At 41.8% G+C, this 15,457-nt stretch overlaps 2 protein-coding genes across 2 annotated transcripts; both read left to right on the top strand.

Annotated features, from left to right (window-relative positions):
* Nucleotides 1–211: 211 nt before the first annotated feature.
* On the top strand, nt 212–4,087 carry COMMD3 (COMM domain containing 3). The gene is made up of 8 exons (XM_036880917.2): nt 212–404; nt 1,721–1,832; nt 1,938–2,001; nt 2,091–2,125; nt 2,485–2,545; nt 2,622–2,678; nt 2,772–2,831; nt 3,727–4,087. The coding sequence occupies exons 1-8, from the start codon at nt 266–268 to the stop codon at nt 3,784–3,786; spliced, it is 588 nt and encodes a 195-aa protein (XP_036736812.1). The 5' UTR covers nt 212–265; the 3' UTR covers nt 3,787–4,087.
* A 1,334-nt stretch (nt 4,088–5,421) lies between these two features.
* BMI1 (BMI1 proto-oncogene, polycomb ring finger) lies at nt 5,422–14,868 on the top strand. The gene is made up of 10 exons (XM_057498280.1): nt 5,422–5,592; nt 10,286–10,418; nt 10,762–10,858; nt 11,426–11,481; nt 11,571–11,621; nt 11,785–11,893; nt 11,967–12,012; nt 12,433–12,531; nt 12,876–12,956; nt 13,048–14,868. Exons 2-10 carry the CDS (start codon nt 10,307–10,309, stop codon nt 13,375–13,377), a joined length of 981 nt encoding a protein of 326 aa, XP_057354263.1. The 5' UTR covers nt 5,422–5,592; nt 10,286–10,306; the 3' UTR covers nt 13,378–14,868.
* Nucleotides 14,869–15,457: the final 589 nt, after the last annotated feature.

Here is a 15,457-nt window from a genome sequence, read left to right on the forward strand (position 1 = left end):
ACAAAGTGCCCGGGTCCGCCCCTCTCGCCGAGGCGAGCCAGCTCCCCCGGCTGGCGTATAAGGGCCGAACCGACGCGGCGACGAAGGCGGGCGGTGGGCTGCAGGGGGCGCGGGCCCTGCGCGGGATGAGAGGCCGGAGGGGAGGCCCCGGGCGGGGAGGTCCGCAGCCCGCGCGGCCGGGAGCCGCGTGCGCGCGCGGCCGCATCAGCTGAGCGCGCGGCGCGCGTCACGTGGTGCGCGTGTCGAAGGTCACGGCGCGCTCACAATGGAGCTCTCGGAGTATGTGCAGAAGGGCTTCCAGATGCTGGCTGATCCCGGCTCCTTCGACTCCAACGCCTTCACGCTTCTCCTCCGGGCGGCTTTCCAGAGCCTGCTGGACGCCCAGGCGGACGAGGCAGTGTTAGGTAAGCCTCTCGGCTCTGAGCTGGATCGGCTTGGGTGGAGGGGCTCTCGGAGAAGAGGAGCGAGACCGGGCGAAAGGGGGAAAGCCCCGGGAAGAGGAAGTCTCCGGGCTTTGCCCTTCGCTCCGGACAGAGTGTGGGGATATGGCTCTATCAGAACTCAGAGTGGACCCTGAGCATTGTTCTATCCCCAGCTGGCACCTGCACAGCGCCAGCTACACGTTCCTGGCCTGATTTCTCATCCCAGTGTCTTTGTTCCTTTGTAAAGCCCTTGTTCGAGTCTCGTTTGTGGCCTAAACATGTAAGGTTTTCAGCCTGGTCTGAGGCTAAGGCTGTTTGACAGTTGGACTTCATCGGGGGAGTTCCCTGCCATTCAAGCTTTCAGTGTTAGGCTGGCAAAGGTTTTAAACGATCTGTTTCCAAAGTAATTACTATAGCAAATAGTGTTGACATTTTCCACGTTAGAAAATACCTTACGTTATGATTACTCCAACACTGTGTAGTTAAATGTGATTTGCACAGGTTCCACGCCTAGAACCTAAAAATAATGGTGAATGTTTTGTTCCGCACTAGTTACCAGGAGGTGAGTGTTTTTTACTTGGTCAGGTCAGTGATTGTAGAGTGCGGCGTCGGTATGGATTGAAGGCATATTTTGAGACAGGTCGCTTTTAGATAATTTTCTTAATATAAATATCCCAACAATTCAAATTTTTGTTTTGTTTTTTTTTTTTAGTTCACGAACTAAATACCAAAAAGTATGAAAGTGGAAGTTATTTAGACGAAAATAGTCATTACCACCTGGGTTAATCTCCAAAAAAGGATGGCTGTCAAAACCTGAAAATATTTTGAATTTATATACTGAACTTTTGTTCCCCGCTCCCGATGTACTGATGTCCATGGAGCCAGTTACCCTAAAAGCAGTCAGTCTTTAGAGGGAAAGTTTATTCATTTAAAAATATACACCATGTAAATTATTCATCTTATTTTCCCCTGTATTTATTCCATCCAGCATTACTATGACCAGTGTATAGTTGTTTTTGCCTTTCGGATTATAGTGTTTTTTAAAAAGCAGTAAAAATTATTAAGGCAAAATGAAAGAAGGTAATTGAGATCAAGTAACAGCAGAATTACTGATGTTTGCTCTTTATTGTTTTGCCATTGACTTTGTTGGTCATCTCACTTATAACTGCCAATCCTTGAAGTTGAATCCTTTTTGATACCTTGTGAAAGGTTTTTTTTTACCAAAATTCAAAAACTTTTTGGAAACATGACTATGGAATTTATTATCACTGGCATCACTGGCAATTAATTTATTTTAGATCACCCAGACTTGAAACATATAGACCCAGTGGTTTTAAAACATTGTCATGCAGCAGCTGCAACTTACATACTGGAGGCAGGAAAGCAAAGAGCTGACAAATCAACCCTAAGGTACAGGATTTACTTAAATATCATTAATTTTCTTATAGTACCTTTATGATTCCAATTTCAGTTTTTAAGATGAGACTAAACTTTGGCTTTTTCCCCCCCCTTTAGCACTTATCTAGAAGACTGTAAATTTGATAGAGAGCGAATAGAACTCTTTTGCACGGAGTACCAGGTTAAATTTTTTTTTTAATTAACAATTACTATTTTTTTCTATTCTGTTTGCAAAGATCTGTTTTCTTTCTTTTCTTTTTCCCCCTTCAGAATAATAAGAATTCCCTAGAAATCCTACTGGGAAGGTAGGTACTGTATAAGGTGTCAAGCTGAGCCACTTTTCACTTGTAGGTATGAATGGAGAATGCTGGTGTGAAACAAAACAGGGCAAAAAACAGGAATCTTGACCAAAAGAAAAGGGGCCAAAGGGCAAATGAAACAATTGAAGTTAAGCTAATATTTTTAAAGATAAAGTTCATTGAGATAATTTTTTAATGCTCTTTTGCTATTCAGTACTTGAAAATAAAACTTTAACTGTTCTAAATTCAGAATGGATTAAAATTGTGTGTGTGTGTAGGGAGTGTGTGTGGAAGGTAGACACCTTTCTCAGTAAAGATAAATACTGAAACAGCATTATGTACAAAATTATCATTGTATCTTTCAGTATAGGCAGATCTCTCCCTCATATAATTGATGTTTCTTGGCGCTTGGAATATCAGATAAAGGTAAACTTTAACTGTTCTTTAGAAGGATTTAGGGAGCTTTTTGAAAAAAGGCTGAAATGTATGTGTTGTGTTTTAGACGAATCAGCTTCACAAGATGTACAGACCTGCATACTTGGTGACCTTAAATGTAGAGGTATTTATACATAAGCCCTGTCTAAAAATTAAATGTGTAATGAAAATTTGAATTTCTATTATTTAAATAAACAGCATTTTTTTTCTTCCCTAGAACACTGATTCCCAGTCCCTCCCAGACATTAGTTTTAGTTGCAACATGGAACAGTTACAGGTACAGTATTAGGATCTATGAATGTGCCTATCTTTTAATAGGTGTTTGAGAATTATGTTTATGGAAATTTCCAAACAAAAATAACCATCTGTCAGTAGATACTGAAGGCTGCTTAAGGATTTACTGGGAAGAGGGCTTCAAAAGCAATATTTTAATGTAGGCTTTACTTTTGAATTTAGATGTTACTAACCGAGAATTGATCTGTATTTGCTGTTCTAAGTTAACTCCTGAAGTGTAGTGTTGAATGTAAATTCCTTCTATTGGTGATGAGTTTGTTACAGTAGGACAAAGGAAAATTAAGAGAATGTCTTTGAAAATGTCCTCTTGGCTTTCAGAAGTACAGTTAAGGTTTCAAAACAGGATTTTTAAACCGTAGTTTTGAATGATTTTATAAAGGAGAAAGTATACATAAAATTCTAAAATTGCTTTAGGTTGCCAGTTTAAGACTCCAGAAATTCAAAACTACATTGATAATGGACATGACAACGAATTAATTTCTTACCACTTAAAGAAAGTGAAGATGATTATTGGAAGTTTTGATGTAACTGAATTTCTCCTGTGGAGTCGTTTTAATGTAACAACTAATCAAACTTTGAACTTTCAGAAAATGAGTACAACATAATGTTAGGTAACTTGAGAAATTTAATTTTGATACACCTTTCCTGTTAAGAGGAATTGTTTAGAAGTCATATCACCAATCTGAGGGGAAGTAGCCCATTTGAAGATGAGATATTTTAGAGGAAAACCTTTTGACTGATAGTGGTTTGTCAATGGTTAAAATTCTCGTGTATTTTAGACTTGCTTAGAAGGTGTCTCCCGACTTTTCATTTCTCAAATATGGATAGTTCTTTCTTGTATTTTATCCTAAAATCATGGCATTATATACATCTTTTAGGACTTAGTGGGGAAACTTAAAGATGCTTCAAAAGGCCTGGAAAGAGCAACTCAGTTGTAACTTGTGGAAGTTAACGATCCGCTCGGGTCTAGAGGAAGACCGGCAACACCTTGTCGTCGGGGGAACCATCGTTTATACCACCTGGATGTCTTCCTTTTCAATAGAAAAAAATTTTCTTTTTTGATTTATGCCACTCATCAGTTTTGACATTGTCTTACACTTGTGAAAAGGGTTGAGAGAAAAATTCTACCTAAGTATTTGAATCTTTAGTATTAAGCGTACCTTGATCCCAGTTCGATCTTTTTCAAGTCTTATAAAAGTAGACAGTATTACACTCTGAATAAATAAGCTGACAAAAACAGTGGTGAGTTTGGATTTAAGTTTGTGTGTTACTACTTTGAAGACACATATGATTAGCGTTAACTTCTAACGATCGCCTTTTCTCTGGATGAAGGTTAACCTCAGTGGGAAAGGATGCGATCCCCGAAGTTCGTGGAAGCTCTAAGCTTTGGGACTGGGGAAGCGGGCTCTGTCGCCCCGCGGCGGGAGCCAGCCCAACCCGTTACCTGCGCCGGAGGTACGGGGAGGGAGCTCGGGAGCAGCTGGACCCTCGCTCGCCGGGCTCCGAGGCCCAGCCTGGGCGGCCCCCACGCCCGGAGCGAGTCGCTGCCCGCGCACGCGCGCGCGCCCCACCTCGGCCGCCGGCGGGCGAGGAAGAGGGCCGCGGGGCGACGGGGGCGGGCGCTGTTGTTTCCGCGAGCCCAACTCGGGCGCAGGTTACGCGCCGCGGCGCTTGAGTCCGGGCAGTAGCCCGCTGGGAAGGCTGGGCCGGGCTGGGGGGGGGGGCGCTGGCCGGCGGGAGCCCGTGGACGTGTGCGCCGCGAGCGGAGGCGGGCAGCAGAAAGAAAGAAATAACGGGGGGTGGGGTGGGCTGAGCTCCGTGCGGGGCCGAAGCGATGCCCGCGCCGAGAGCAGGGTGGCGCATGTGGCGCTGTGGAGAAATGTCTCCGCAGCAGCGCCGCCGCCGCCGCCGCCGCCGCGCATAACAAGGGGGAGGGGGCCGGGTCGCGCTGCTCCGAGGGGAGGGGGCGGCCGCGGGCCTGACTACACCGACACTAATTCCCAGGCCGCCCTTAAGGAATGAGGGGAGCACGTGACCCGGTGGGGGGGCGGCGGGTAGAGGGGGCGGGCGGACTCTGAGCCATTTTGGAGCTGGTGTCAGTTTCCACTCTGCCTTCAGCGGTGCATTTTTTTTTTCCACCCTCCCCTCCCCCTCCTCGTCCTTCCTCCCCTCCCCCCGCCTCTCCGCACGCACACACTAGGCGCCCCCCCACCCGCCCTCCTCCCCCCACAGCAACTATGAAAAAATAATCGTAGTATTAAAGGCAGAGATTGGGGAGAGACAATGGGGATGTTGGCGAGGGAGCCCCGATCCGGATCAGAAACACCTCCTAGCCCCGCAGAATAATACTGATCGCGCCCCCTCCGCGCGCTCCCTCCCCTGAGTGCGGAGCGGGAGGAGGAGGCGGCGGCGGCGGCGGCGGCCGAGGAGGAGGAGGAGGAGGAGGAGGAGGAGGAGGAGGCCCAGAGGAGGAGGCGTTGGAGGCCGCGGAGGAGGAGGAGGAGGCCGCGGAGGAGGAGGAGGCCGAGGCGGAGGAGGAGGAGGAGGCCGGGCTCGGGAGGCAGCATGAGCCGAGCGCGGCGGCCGCGGCTCCTCTCGGCTGCGCTCGTTGCCCATTGACAGCGGCGTCTGCAGCTCGCTTCAAGATGGCCGCTTGGCTCACATTCATTTTCTGCTGAACGACTTTTAACTTTCATTGTCTTTTCCGCCCGCTTCGATCGCCTCTCGCCGGCTGCTTTTTCCGGGTACGTAGGAGGCAAGGCGCCTCTGGGACGGGGCTGGGGCCGGCGGGGGCCTCGCGGGGCTCGGGCCGGCGCCGCGGGTGGATGGGGAACGGCCCCCCCGCACCTCTCCCGCGCCGGCCGGGAGGGCGCTGACAGCGTGGGCGCCGAGCCCCGCGCCGCCGCCCGCCGCCCCGCGCGCCGCCTGTCCCCGCGCGCCGCCCGCGCCCGCGAGCGCGCGCCCGCCGCCGCCCGCCGGCTCCTGCGGCGCCGGGACCGACCCGCAGCCCGCGCCGCGCCGCCGCCAGCCGGGCTCGGCGCCGCTCCAGCCGCCGCCCGCTCAGCCCGGACGCGCCGCGCGCCGCCCCACGTTTTAGATCTTTTCTCCCCCGAGCGCCCCTCTACACCCTCGCGACGCACATGGCCCCCGAGAAGGACACTTGTATTTCCAGCCTCTGCGGCTCTCCCGGCCGCGGCGCCCTTTGTTGAGAGGTAGATTTGGATGAAACGGGGACGGGTTCCTGAAATCGGGAGCTGCCCGGGTCAAGTGGCTTCCCTCCTCTCCCGAAGAAAGGGCTTTTGAGGGGTTTAAACATCCAGAGAACTCCCCCATTTTATAGGGACGGGTTATGTGGGGGACAGCGATCCCGCCGAGGTGGATGTTAGCCTGCAGAGAGCCCAAACAAAAATGTTATTAACTTAAGTTGGAGGGACACTTGTGTGAAATTGGATGGCTTGTAAGATGGCGGTTCCCAGTTGTTTCCAAGGTCTCCTGCATTTGCTTTTAAAAGGGCAAAGTTTTTGAGGTGTTATTTGTTGGGAGTCTTGGATAAATTCTCTAAACATTGCTCGGGACGAGACCCAAGGGAAGTGGGCATTTTAAATTTGGAGCTTTTTTGGAGTGATGATGGTGACTGGGACGTCAGTCTTGGAAGAGGTTTCCTTTCTTTCTTGCCTTCTTTTTTTCTCTTCTTCTGTTTCTCCTCCTTGGAGACTACAGTTTTTCTCTCAACCTCTGCTATAGGATGCACTTAGACCCATGACTTAAATCCACTGAGTTTTACAGGTTTTGCTAAATGTCAGCATAGGTCATGTGGTAAAGAGAGATGCTTTGGAAAAGGAGCACTAAAAAGTTGATTGCATATGTTTACGCAGTTGGGTTTGACAGCGGTATAGCATGATCTTTTCCCCAGAGATTTATAGTTAATAATTGGAAGTAAACAAGTAGGAGACTTTGATAATTCCCAATTGCAATAAAAGGATTTAGTGGGCTTAGTAGTCACGGTTCAATATTTGAAAGACAAGCATGTATTAAGCATGCAAAATTCTGGGCATATTTATCCAAATCCAAGGAAGTGTAGGATGGTGGTACCTAGAATATTATGAATAGCTCAACCTATATTTTATAGGAACCTTAACCCCCAAGTTCTGAAAACACATTATAAGCTACACTAAAGACTTAAAACTTAAGGATGCAAATTGTTGACACTGTATACTAACTTAAGAGGCTATGTTAGCATTTGAGTTTTATTTTAACTAGACTGATTAGAAGGAATCCTGTAGTGGTTCATTTTATGAGCAACTTTATAAATTTTTTTATTACTTGAGTTCATTTCCATACATCTGCCCCAAAGTGCAGAGGTGTTTGAAATAACTTACATGTGCAAATCACACACTAACAGTATCTTTAAATCCATATAAAAGTTACTGTGTATGTGTGTATACACACACTTTTCTAAGAAAATTGAGCATTTAATTGTACTTGATAAATAGATTAATACTGTACCACCAAGTACTTGGATGTGCATTAAGTGCCCAAATAGGCAAAATTTTCCCTAGAAGGCAAGTTAACCCCAACTTTACCTGTACTTGTATTGGGCTGTGAGCCTCAACTGGAGTTACGGAGTTCATTTGCATTTCTTAGATTGCAATAGTCATGCTGATTGTTAACATAAAAACTTGCTTCTGTTTTTCTTCATTTTGACATTACTGGTGGTAGGCCTACAACTAAAATGGCAGCCCCAACTGAGTATGTTATAATGGCAAGTTTTAACAATTGACTAATTTTACCATTGTACGTTTGGTGCATTTTTGCTTGCCTAACTGGCAGTTTCAGTGCTGGAACCTAGAAGATTTTCATTTTTAAGGTGCAAGCGATTGTTTCTTAAACCTTATCAAACATGTCAAACCTTTTGGAAATCTTCACTAGGTTACCAGTATTTTCAAATGGTATAAAAAGATAAAGAACTGATTTTTGTGTAAGTAACAGTGATATTTACTAGCATTATAAATGGTAATAGGATTATGACAAATTCTTCTTAACTGAGGGAGAGGAATTGTGTGAATTAGTAAGGTGAATTTGGAAGGGTTTTGCTCAAGTATATGTGACTTAAGTGTTCAAAGCCAACAGTAGATAACTCCCCACTGAGGTTTGATTGTTCTCTGTGTTAATACTTGTGTTTTGTCTGATGTTGGTTTTCTGTAAAAGAGAAATAAAGGCAGCTATTTTTGTTGAAGCCCCTTCCTAAACCTCGTAATTGGTGGGTGGCACTGGTGTGATATGTTTTCACCAGGTGATAGAAGTATCACCTGGCCAACCATCTTTCTAGGAAAGATCCTGAGGTTTCACCAGGAGAGTTTCCTTTAAGAACTAAGAAGGCTTGTCTTTAATCTGCAAGTACAATGGATTTAAATATTACTACTCTTTAGTGACACTGGTCCACCCACAACTCCTCTGTAACCTCACTTACATTTGTATTAGCAATATGTTGACAATATTATTTCAAAAAAGTAATCCAGAGATAACTGAGGAGTCACACATGAAATTTTCTGGGTGAAGTCGCTGATGGCCATTGTGGTGACTTTCATAAAAGAGGCTTTGTTTTGTTTTCACCGTTTTTTTTTTTTTTAGTACTCTAAAGCTTTTAGCTTCAGCTATTGAAGTATGTTGATTGGTATTTCCCTCTTCTGCATTAAAAATTCCCTAACAATTAAAACTTCAGATGCATTTTCAGTTTCACAAGTTCCTGGATTTCTATTCAAGGCATCTTTGAGAAGGTATTCAGGGCAGGAGCTTAGTCTTATTTCAGGTTTTGAAATGAATGAGGTGGGGGGTAAGAAATGTATTTTTCAAGAATACTACACGAAGTAATTTACTTCCCTGATTATCTGTTGGTTCCCCCGTGACTTTTCTATAATACACGATATCTTCTTTGAATATCATTTCATCGCGTTGGGGGTGTGTATGGACGTTAGGCTGAGAAAGAAAGTTTTTCTCTCCTAGTTGCTCTGGGTTGACAAGGTGTTGATTTAGCGTTGGGAATGGGCTGGTCACATGGTTCTTTACATATTATCACCATCGTACCGATTAGTTTCTCTTGCCTCCAGTATAGTTCAGATAGAGCACAGGGCTTTGCCTCCTCCACGTCTTCTTGTAAAACACATTTCACTTTTCAGCCCTTCCAAAACTTTGCATCGCTCCTCTATCTACAGGAGAATTTCGTATTAAAGAAGAAAGCTTTAAAGAGGTTCTGTCCAATAAACATTTCTGCAGTTTGAGCCCTGAGGGTTTTGGACTAAGTGCACAGTTGGCAATTCTCAAAAGATCCCTTCGTGAAATTTTTGTCCTAGTGATTGCTAACAGAAAAGACCGAAAGAGTCAAGATCTCAAAGAAGCTCTTCGCACCGAGTCGACTTGGAGAGGCCCCCAAGAGCGTCCGAAATGGCCGGGAGTGCGGTTTGCATTTTCCTTCACCACTCGGACGCTCCGGGTCCCCAGGCTGCCGCCCAGTCGCCGCGGGCCTCGCGTGGCCGCCCCACCCCCGCGCCGGCGCCCGCACACACCCTGCCCCCGCCGGCCCCGCCCCCGCGCCGCGCCGGCCCCGCCCCCGCCCCCGCCGCCGGCTGCCCCGCACGCCTACCGAAAGCGCCGGCTGGGCCCAGCTCCGCGCGGAGTTGCCGCGGTGGCCGGATGCCAAGTGTAAGTGTAAGTTGCTATGGAAACTCCGACGGAGGCAAGTTCCCAATCCGGAGCCAGACGGAGCCGCGGGCGCAGCCGGATCCGCCCCTTGCATCCCGGCCCCCGGGCGTCCGCGCGGTCAGGCCCCAGCCCTAGGCCGACTGGAGGTGCTTCTCCCGCGGCCCCAGCACCCGGCTCCGGAAATGCCAGGGATGCAGATAGAGCAGAATTTGTTTTCCTTTTGTATCGCGTAAAAACGTGCCAGGTTTTGGTTGCTGGAACCGTCTAAAACAACAAGAACCACTGGGAAGCCAGGGCATGCTCCCAGATTTTCGATTGAAGATCCATGAGGAAGTTTTACAATAAATTTGGAGACCTGGAACAGGCCCTAGCGGTTGGAAATATCTACGGGAACTGTGGCTTCTGCAGGAGCTGTGGGGCTGCTAGGCTGGAAGACAAATGGGAGAAATAGACCCGAATACTCTCAACTCCCAGCCCCCACCCCAGACCTTCTCTTCTGCCTCCTGGTGTGACCCGGAGGGACCAGAAGTTACTTTAGTTGGATCCTTTTCACCATTTCAGTAGCATTGATTCAGATCTGATTAGTAAATCCCTTCTTGGGAAAACGTTGAAACAGTCTAGCTGTACAGTGTTAAAAGAGTTTAATAAACTCTATTTCAGAGTATACGGTTACCCGGAGTTGGAAATAATTTCAATTCACTTTATGTGAATTATGGCCAGTATTTCCCTGTCTTGCAGGATCTTTTGTATCAAGCAGAAATGCATCGAACAACCAGAATCAAGATCACTGAGCTAAATCCCCACTTAATGTGTGTGCTCTGTGGAGGGTACTTCATTGATGCCACAACCATAATAGAATGTCTACATTCCTGTAAGTACAGTTATAGACCTTTTTTGTGTCATGTATATTTAATATTTCCTTCTGAAATTTGAAAACTATACAGCTCCTGCATTGAGAATGTTGGTACAAAGTGACCGAGTCATTTTCTTATCTTGCAATTTAGCCACTTTTTGTAGTACATATTTATTAAAATGCTGTGCAAGTACAAGTATGCAATGTATAAGCATTCTCAAGATACTGAGTTAGTTTAATTGGAAATACCTTTTGGCGTTTACCATTTTGCTCCTGTTCTCCATTTCTGACGCTAATTTTAATGCTTAGCATCAGATTTCTAAAGTTTTTTTTAATAAAACCTTTGTGTTTCTACTTTTAGTCTGTAAAACGTGTATTGTGCGTTACCTGGAGACCAGCAAGTATTGTCCTATCTGTGATGTACAAGTTCACAAAACTAGACCACTACTGAATATAAGGTAAGAAAATGTTTAAAATCGTTGTATCGAATTATTGGAGTTGAATAATTTAGTGAAGGGTACCCAATTTTTCCACAGAAAATTTACCCTTGAATGCCTACCTAATGTGTAGCTCTTCATTTCTTGCCATTTTAACGCCTAACCTTTAAAAAAGTTATTATTCAAGGGATTTTAAAGCTTTTTAAAATCAATTTTAAAATACTACATTAGTTCTCCATTTTTACATTATTTTATTGCCTTCATGACAGGCAAGAGTGAATGTGTTTAAAGTGCTTCCATTTTCTCTTTATTCTCCTTCATTTTAGCTTATTTAGTAACTTGAAAGGCACACTTGACTCAGTGAAATGTGAAGAATTTATTGGTAAATATAAAATATTTTTCTGATTTAAAAGAATGTACTACATAAAGAACTTGTTTTCTCATAATTGTTACTTTGTTTGATGTAATTGTAGACACTGTCTCAAGTAAAATACTATAGCACAAAAAAAACAGAATCCATAATAAGTTATGAACATTTAAAATTTTTGCCATATTAATTGATAGTTTCCTTTTCCAATTCTTTTTCAGGTCAGATAAAACTCTTCAAGATATTGTATATAAATTAGTTCCAGGGCTTTTCAAAAGTGAGTGTCTTGCTTACAAATAAATTTTAAGAAAGTACTTACTATTTTACCTATTATTTCAAATGTTTGTCCTTTGTTTCCTCCTTTAGATGAAATGAAGAGAAGAAGGGATTTTTATGCAGCTCATCCTTCAGCTGATGGTAAACTCTTTGTTAAGGGAAAGACATTTTATTTAGAGGGAGAACTTACTATCTATAATTTATTAAAATTGAATTTAATCTAAAATACCACTTCAGTTCTCCTATATATAATATTTTAATTAAATATTTGACTTAAAAACTGAATTTGAAAATGTCTTTATAGCTACCAATGGCTCTAATGAAGATAGAGGAGAAGTTGCAGATGAAGATAAGAGAATTATAACTGATGATGAGATCATAAGCTTATCCATTGAATTCTTTGACCAGAACAGGTAAAATCTTTAGGAAATTTATGTTAGTGTTTATTAGATACATTCTTCCACTAACAAATTATCTCTGTCTTAGATTGGATCGGAAAGTAAACAAAGACAAGGAGAAATCTAAGGAGGAGGTATGTCACATATCACAAAAACATATAGAAGAAACATTGTTTGGATTCTAGATTTTATGAGGGTGTATGTTGCCTTTTAAAGTACTCTAGGGTCAGGTGATGCTGTCAAATACAAGAAACTTGTCATGTTTGATGTTTAAGAGTGATCTGTATGTGATAGTAGGTAGAGTTTATTTTATATGATTACTATTAAATATTTTAAATAATCTGTTTAAAACTTTGATATATTTAAAAGTTTCTTTATATCAGTAATCTATTCATCTATCTAATGAAATTTATGAATCAAAGTACAGTTGAGATTTTAATCACATTCCAGTTTTGGTATAAGAAACATATCATATTCGGGTAATCTAATTGAAACTTTTTTCCTACTTGAAAGTCAGAAATTTTTAAAAATTAGTTTTCTAAATGTATTCTCAGGTGAATGATAAAAGATATTTACGATGCCCGGCAGCAATGACTGTGATGCACCTAAGAAAGTTTCTCAGAAGTAAAATGGACATACCTAATACTTTCCAGGTACTTCCTTACAGTCTTCATACATTTTATGAAGCCCTCTTTTTAACACAATGGCTTTTTTCTTTTTGGATTCCGAACCCAAAAAGGAACAGAAACTTTTTTTTAACTTAGCACTGAATTTGGAAATATCTCTTAAAATGTTTGTTATGAATTCTGTTTTAAGCTATGAAAATCACTTAATAATTTCAAGAACTGTTTTTCCTCAATTGAAGTTTCCTTCTTTGTCCAAATGTTCGGAGAAAATATTTTTTAAAACAGTTTTGGGCTATGCTTAGATGACTAAAATGTCTAGATTTATCTTTTTTCTTTGTGCTACTTAATGATCGAAATATTAATTTTAATAGATTGATGTCATGTATGAAGAGGAGCCTTTAAAGGATTACTATACACTAATGGATATTGCCTACATTTATACCTGGAGAAGGGTAAGCAGCATCTCTAATATTTGCAGATTATTGTGGTAAACTGTATTTAAAGAGCTAAGACTGATTTTTGTTTTTACTTTTAACTTGGTAGAATGGCCCACTTCCTTTGAAATACAGAGTTCGACCTACTTGTAAAAGAATGAAAATCAGTCACCAGAGAGATGGACTGACAAATGCTGGAGAACTGGAAAGTGACTCTGGGAGTGACAAGGCCAACAGCCCAGCAGGAGGTATCCCCTCCACCTCTTCCTGTTTGCCGAGCCCCAGTACTCCAGTTCAGTCTCCTCATCCTCAGTTTCCTCACATTTCCAGTACTATGAATGGAACCAGCAACAGCCCCAGTGGTAACCACCAAGCTTCCTTTGCCAATAGACCTCGAAAATCGTCAGTAAATGGGTCGTCAGCAACTTCATCTGGTTGATACCTGAGACTGTTAAGGAAAGAAATTTTAAACCCCTGATTTATATAGATATCTTCATGCCGTTACAGCTTTATAGATGCTAATACATGTGACTGTCGTCCAACTTGCTTTCTTTTGTAGTGACGTTAAATTTGGATATAAAAGATGGACTAGATGTAATATTCATGTGGACGTTAATTGAAAAGAAAGATTGTTCCTATTGGTTTCTGAGAAGGCAGGCAAGATTTTTTTTCTGTGTGTTAGGAAAAGATGTGAAATGGTTTCTGTAACCATTGTTTGGATTTGAAAATACTCTGCAGTGGATATAAACATTGGGCCATAGTTTGTTAATCTCAACTAATACCTACATTATATTCTCCTTGATTGTTCTTGTTATTATGCTGTTTTGTGAACCTGTAGAAAACAAGTGCTTTTTATCTTCAAATTCAACAAATGGAAAGAACATGCATAGAATAATGCATTCTATGTAGCCATGTCACTGTGAATAACGATTTCTTGCATATTTAGCCATTTTGATTCCTGTTTGATTTTTAATTCTCTGTTGCTACACAAAACCGATCAAAGGAAAGTGAACTTCAGTTTTACAATCTGTATGCCTAAAAGCGGGTACTACCGTTTATTTTACTGACTTGTTTAAATGATTCGCTTTTGTAAGAATCAGATGGCATTATGCTTGTTGTACAATGCCATATTGGTATATGACATAACAGGAAACAGTATTGTATGATATATTTATAAATACTATAAAGAAAATAATTGTGTTTCATCCATTCAGAAATGGTTGTTGAAATTCTCCCAGCTGGTTCGGCCTTTGCAGATACTCTGAACCTTATTAGCATAGATATTTTTAATATGGATATCTAATCCTAAATTCTGTTTTAGTGGAAGCAATTGGCAAATCAAAATGACTTTCTCTAGTAATATATATTTACTTTGAAAGTTAATTATTGCAGTAAAGAAAAACTTTTAACTAAGGAATTTGGAAATAGTGTCTTCATTTCCCATTCTTACAATGTTATTAATATGCTTTTAAAATTATATTGACCGCTATAATTCTAAAACAAAATTTTAAAGTCACAAATTGCTGGAAGAAGGTATTTTATGTAAAATTATTTTATATGTGTTAGAGCAGTAATTTCAAATTTGAGTTGCTTTTACAGTTATGAACAATGGCATATGCCCTCTATCTCTAATGTCTGGAAATAGAAGCAATTCATTTTGAGCTTCTAAGATATTTTTAAATAGAGTGAGCATGTAGAACTTCAAATATGAATAGCCCCAACAATTTTTCAGTTCGTGTTTTGCTTTGGTCGAACTTGGTGTGTGTTCATCACCCATCAGTTATTTGTGAGGGTGTTTATTATATATAAATATTGTTTCATGTTTGTATGGGAAAATCGTAGCTAAACATTTCATTGTCCCCAGTCTGCAAAAGAAGCACAACTTTATTGCTTTGTCTTGCTTTAGTCATTAAATCATTACTTTGACATATATTGCTGTTACTTCTGCTTTCTTTAAAGATACAGTAAATGAAGTTTTATGGAACCACAAAATACATATATTTTTATTTTGACCTAAATTTGTACAGTCCCATTGTAAGTGTTGTTTCTAATTATAGATGTAAAATTAAATTTCATTTGTAATTGGAAAATCCAATAAAAAGGATATTCATTTAGAAAATAGCTTAGACTTTAATAAAAATTTGATACGAAAAGCACAATGTGCAGAAATTTTGGAAACCCTATTGTGCATTACAGCAGGTAAAAGCTAAAGAGAATCCATCGCTGTTTTAAATAGTGATGTTGCTAAGAAGTACATGCTTTGTTGTATAATTGCTTGAAAGCCCAATTGAAAGATGTATCTGTTTATTTACAATATTTGAAGTAAAAGTTACCCATGTTTGCCAATTTGGGTGAATTTAACTCATTTTTATAGGCTTCTCTCAAGTTTTTTATGATGCTATTTATGACAGACAAGTTAGTTAATAGAAGTTTCAAGTGATATTTTTACTTTGATCATGTATGTAAAGAAAGTATTTTTCAAAGGCTATATAAAAACTTAAAATGCTAGTGGACTGTCA

The sequence above is a fragment of the Manis pentadactyla genome, chromosome 3 (genome assembly GCF_030020395.1).
Source record: "Manis pentadactyla isolate mManPen7 chromosome 3, mManPen7.hap1, whole genome shotgun sequence".
NCBI lineage: Eukaryota > Metazoa > Chordata > Mammalia > Pholidota > Manidae > Manis > Manis pentadactyla.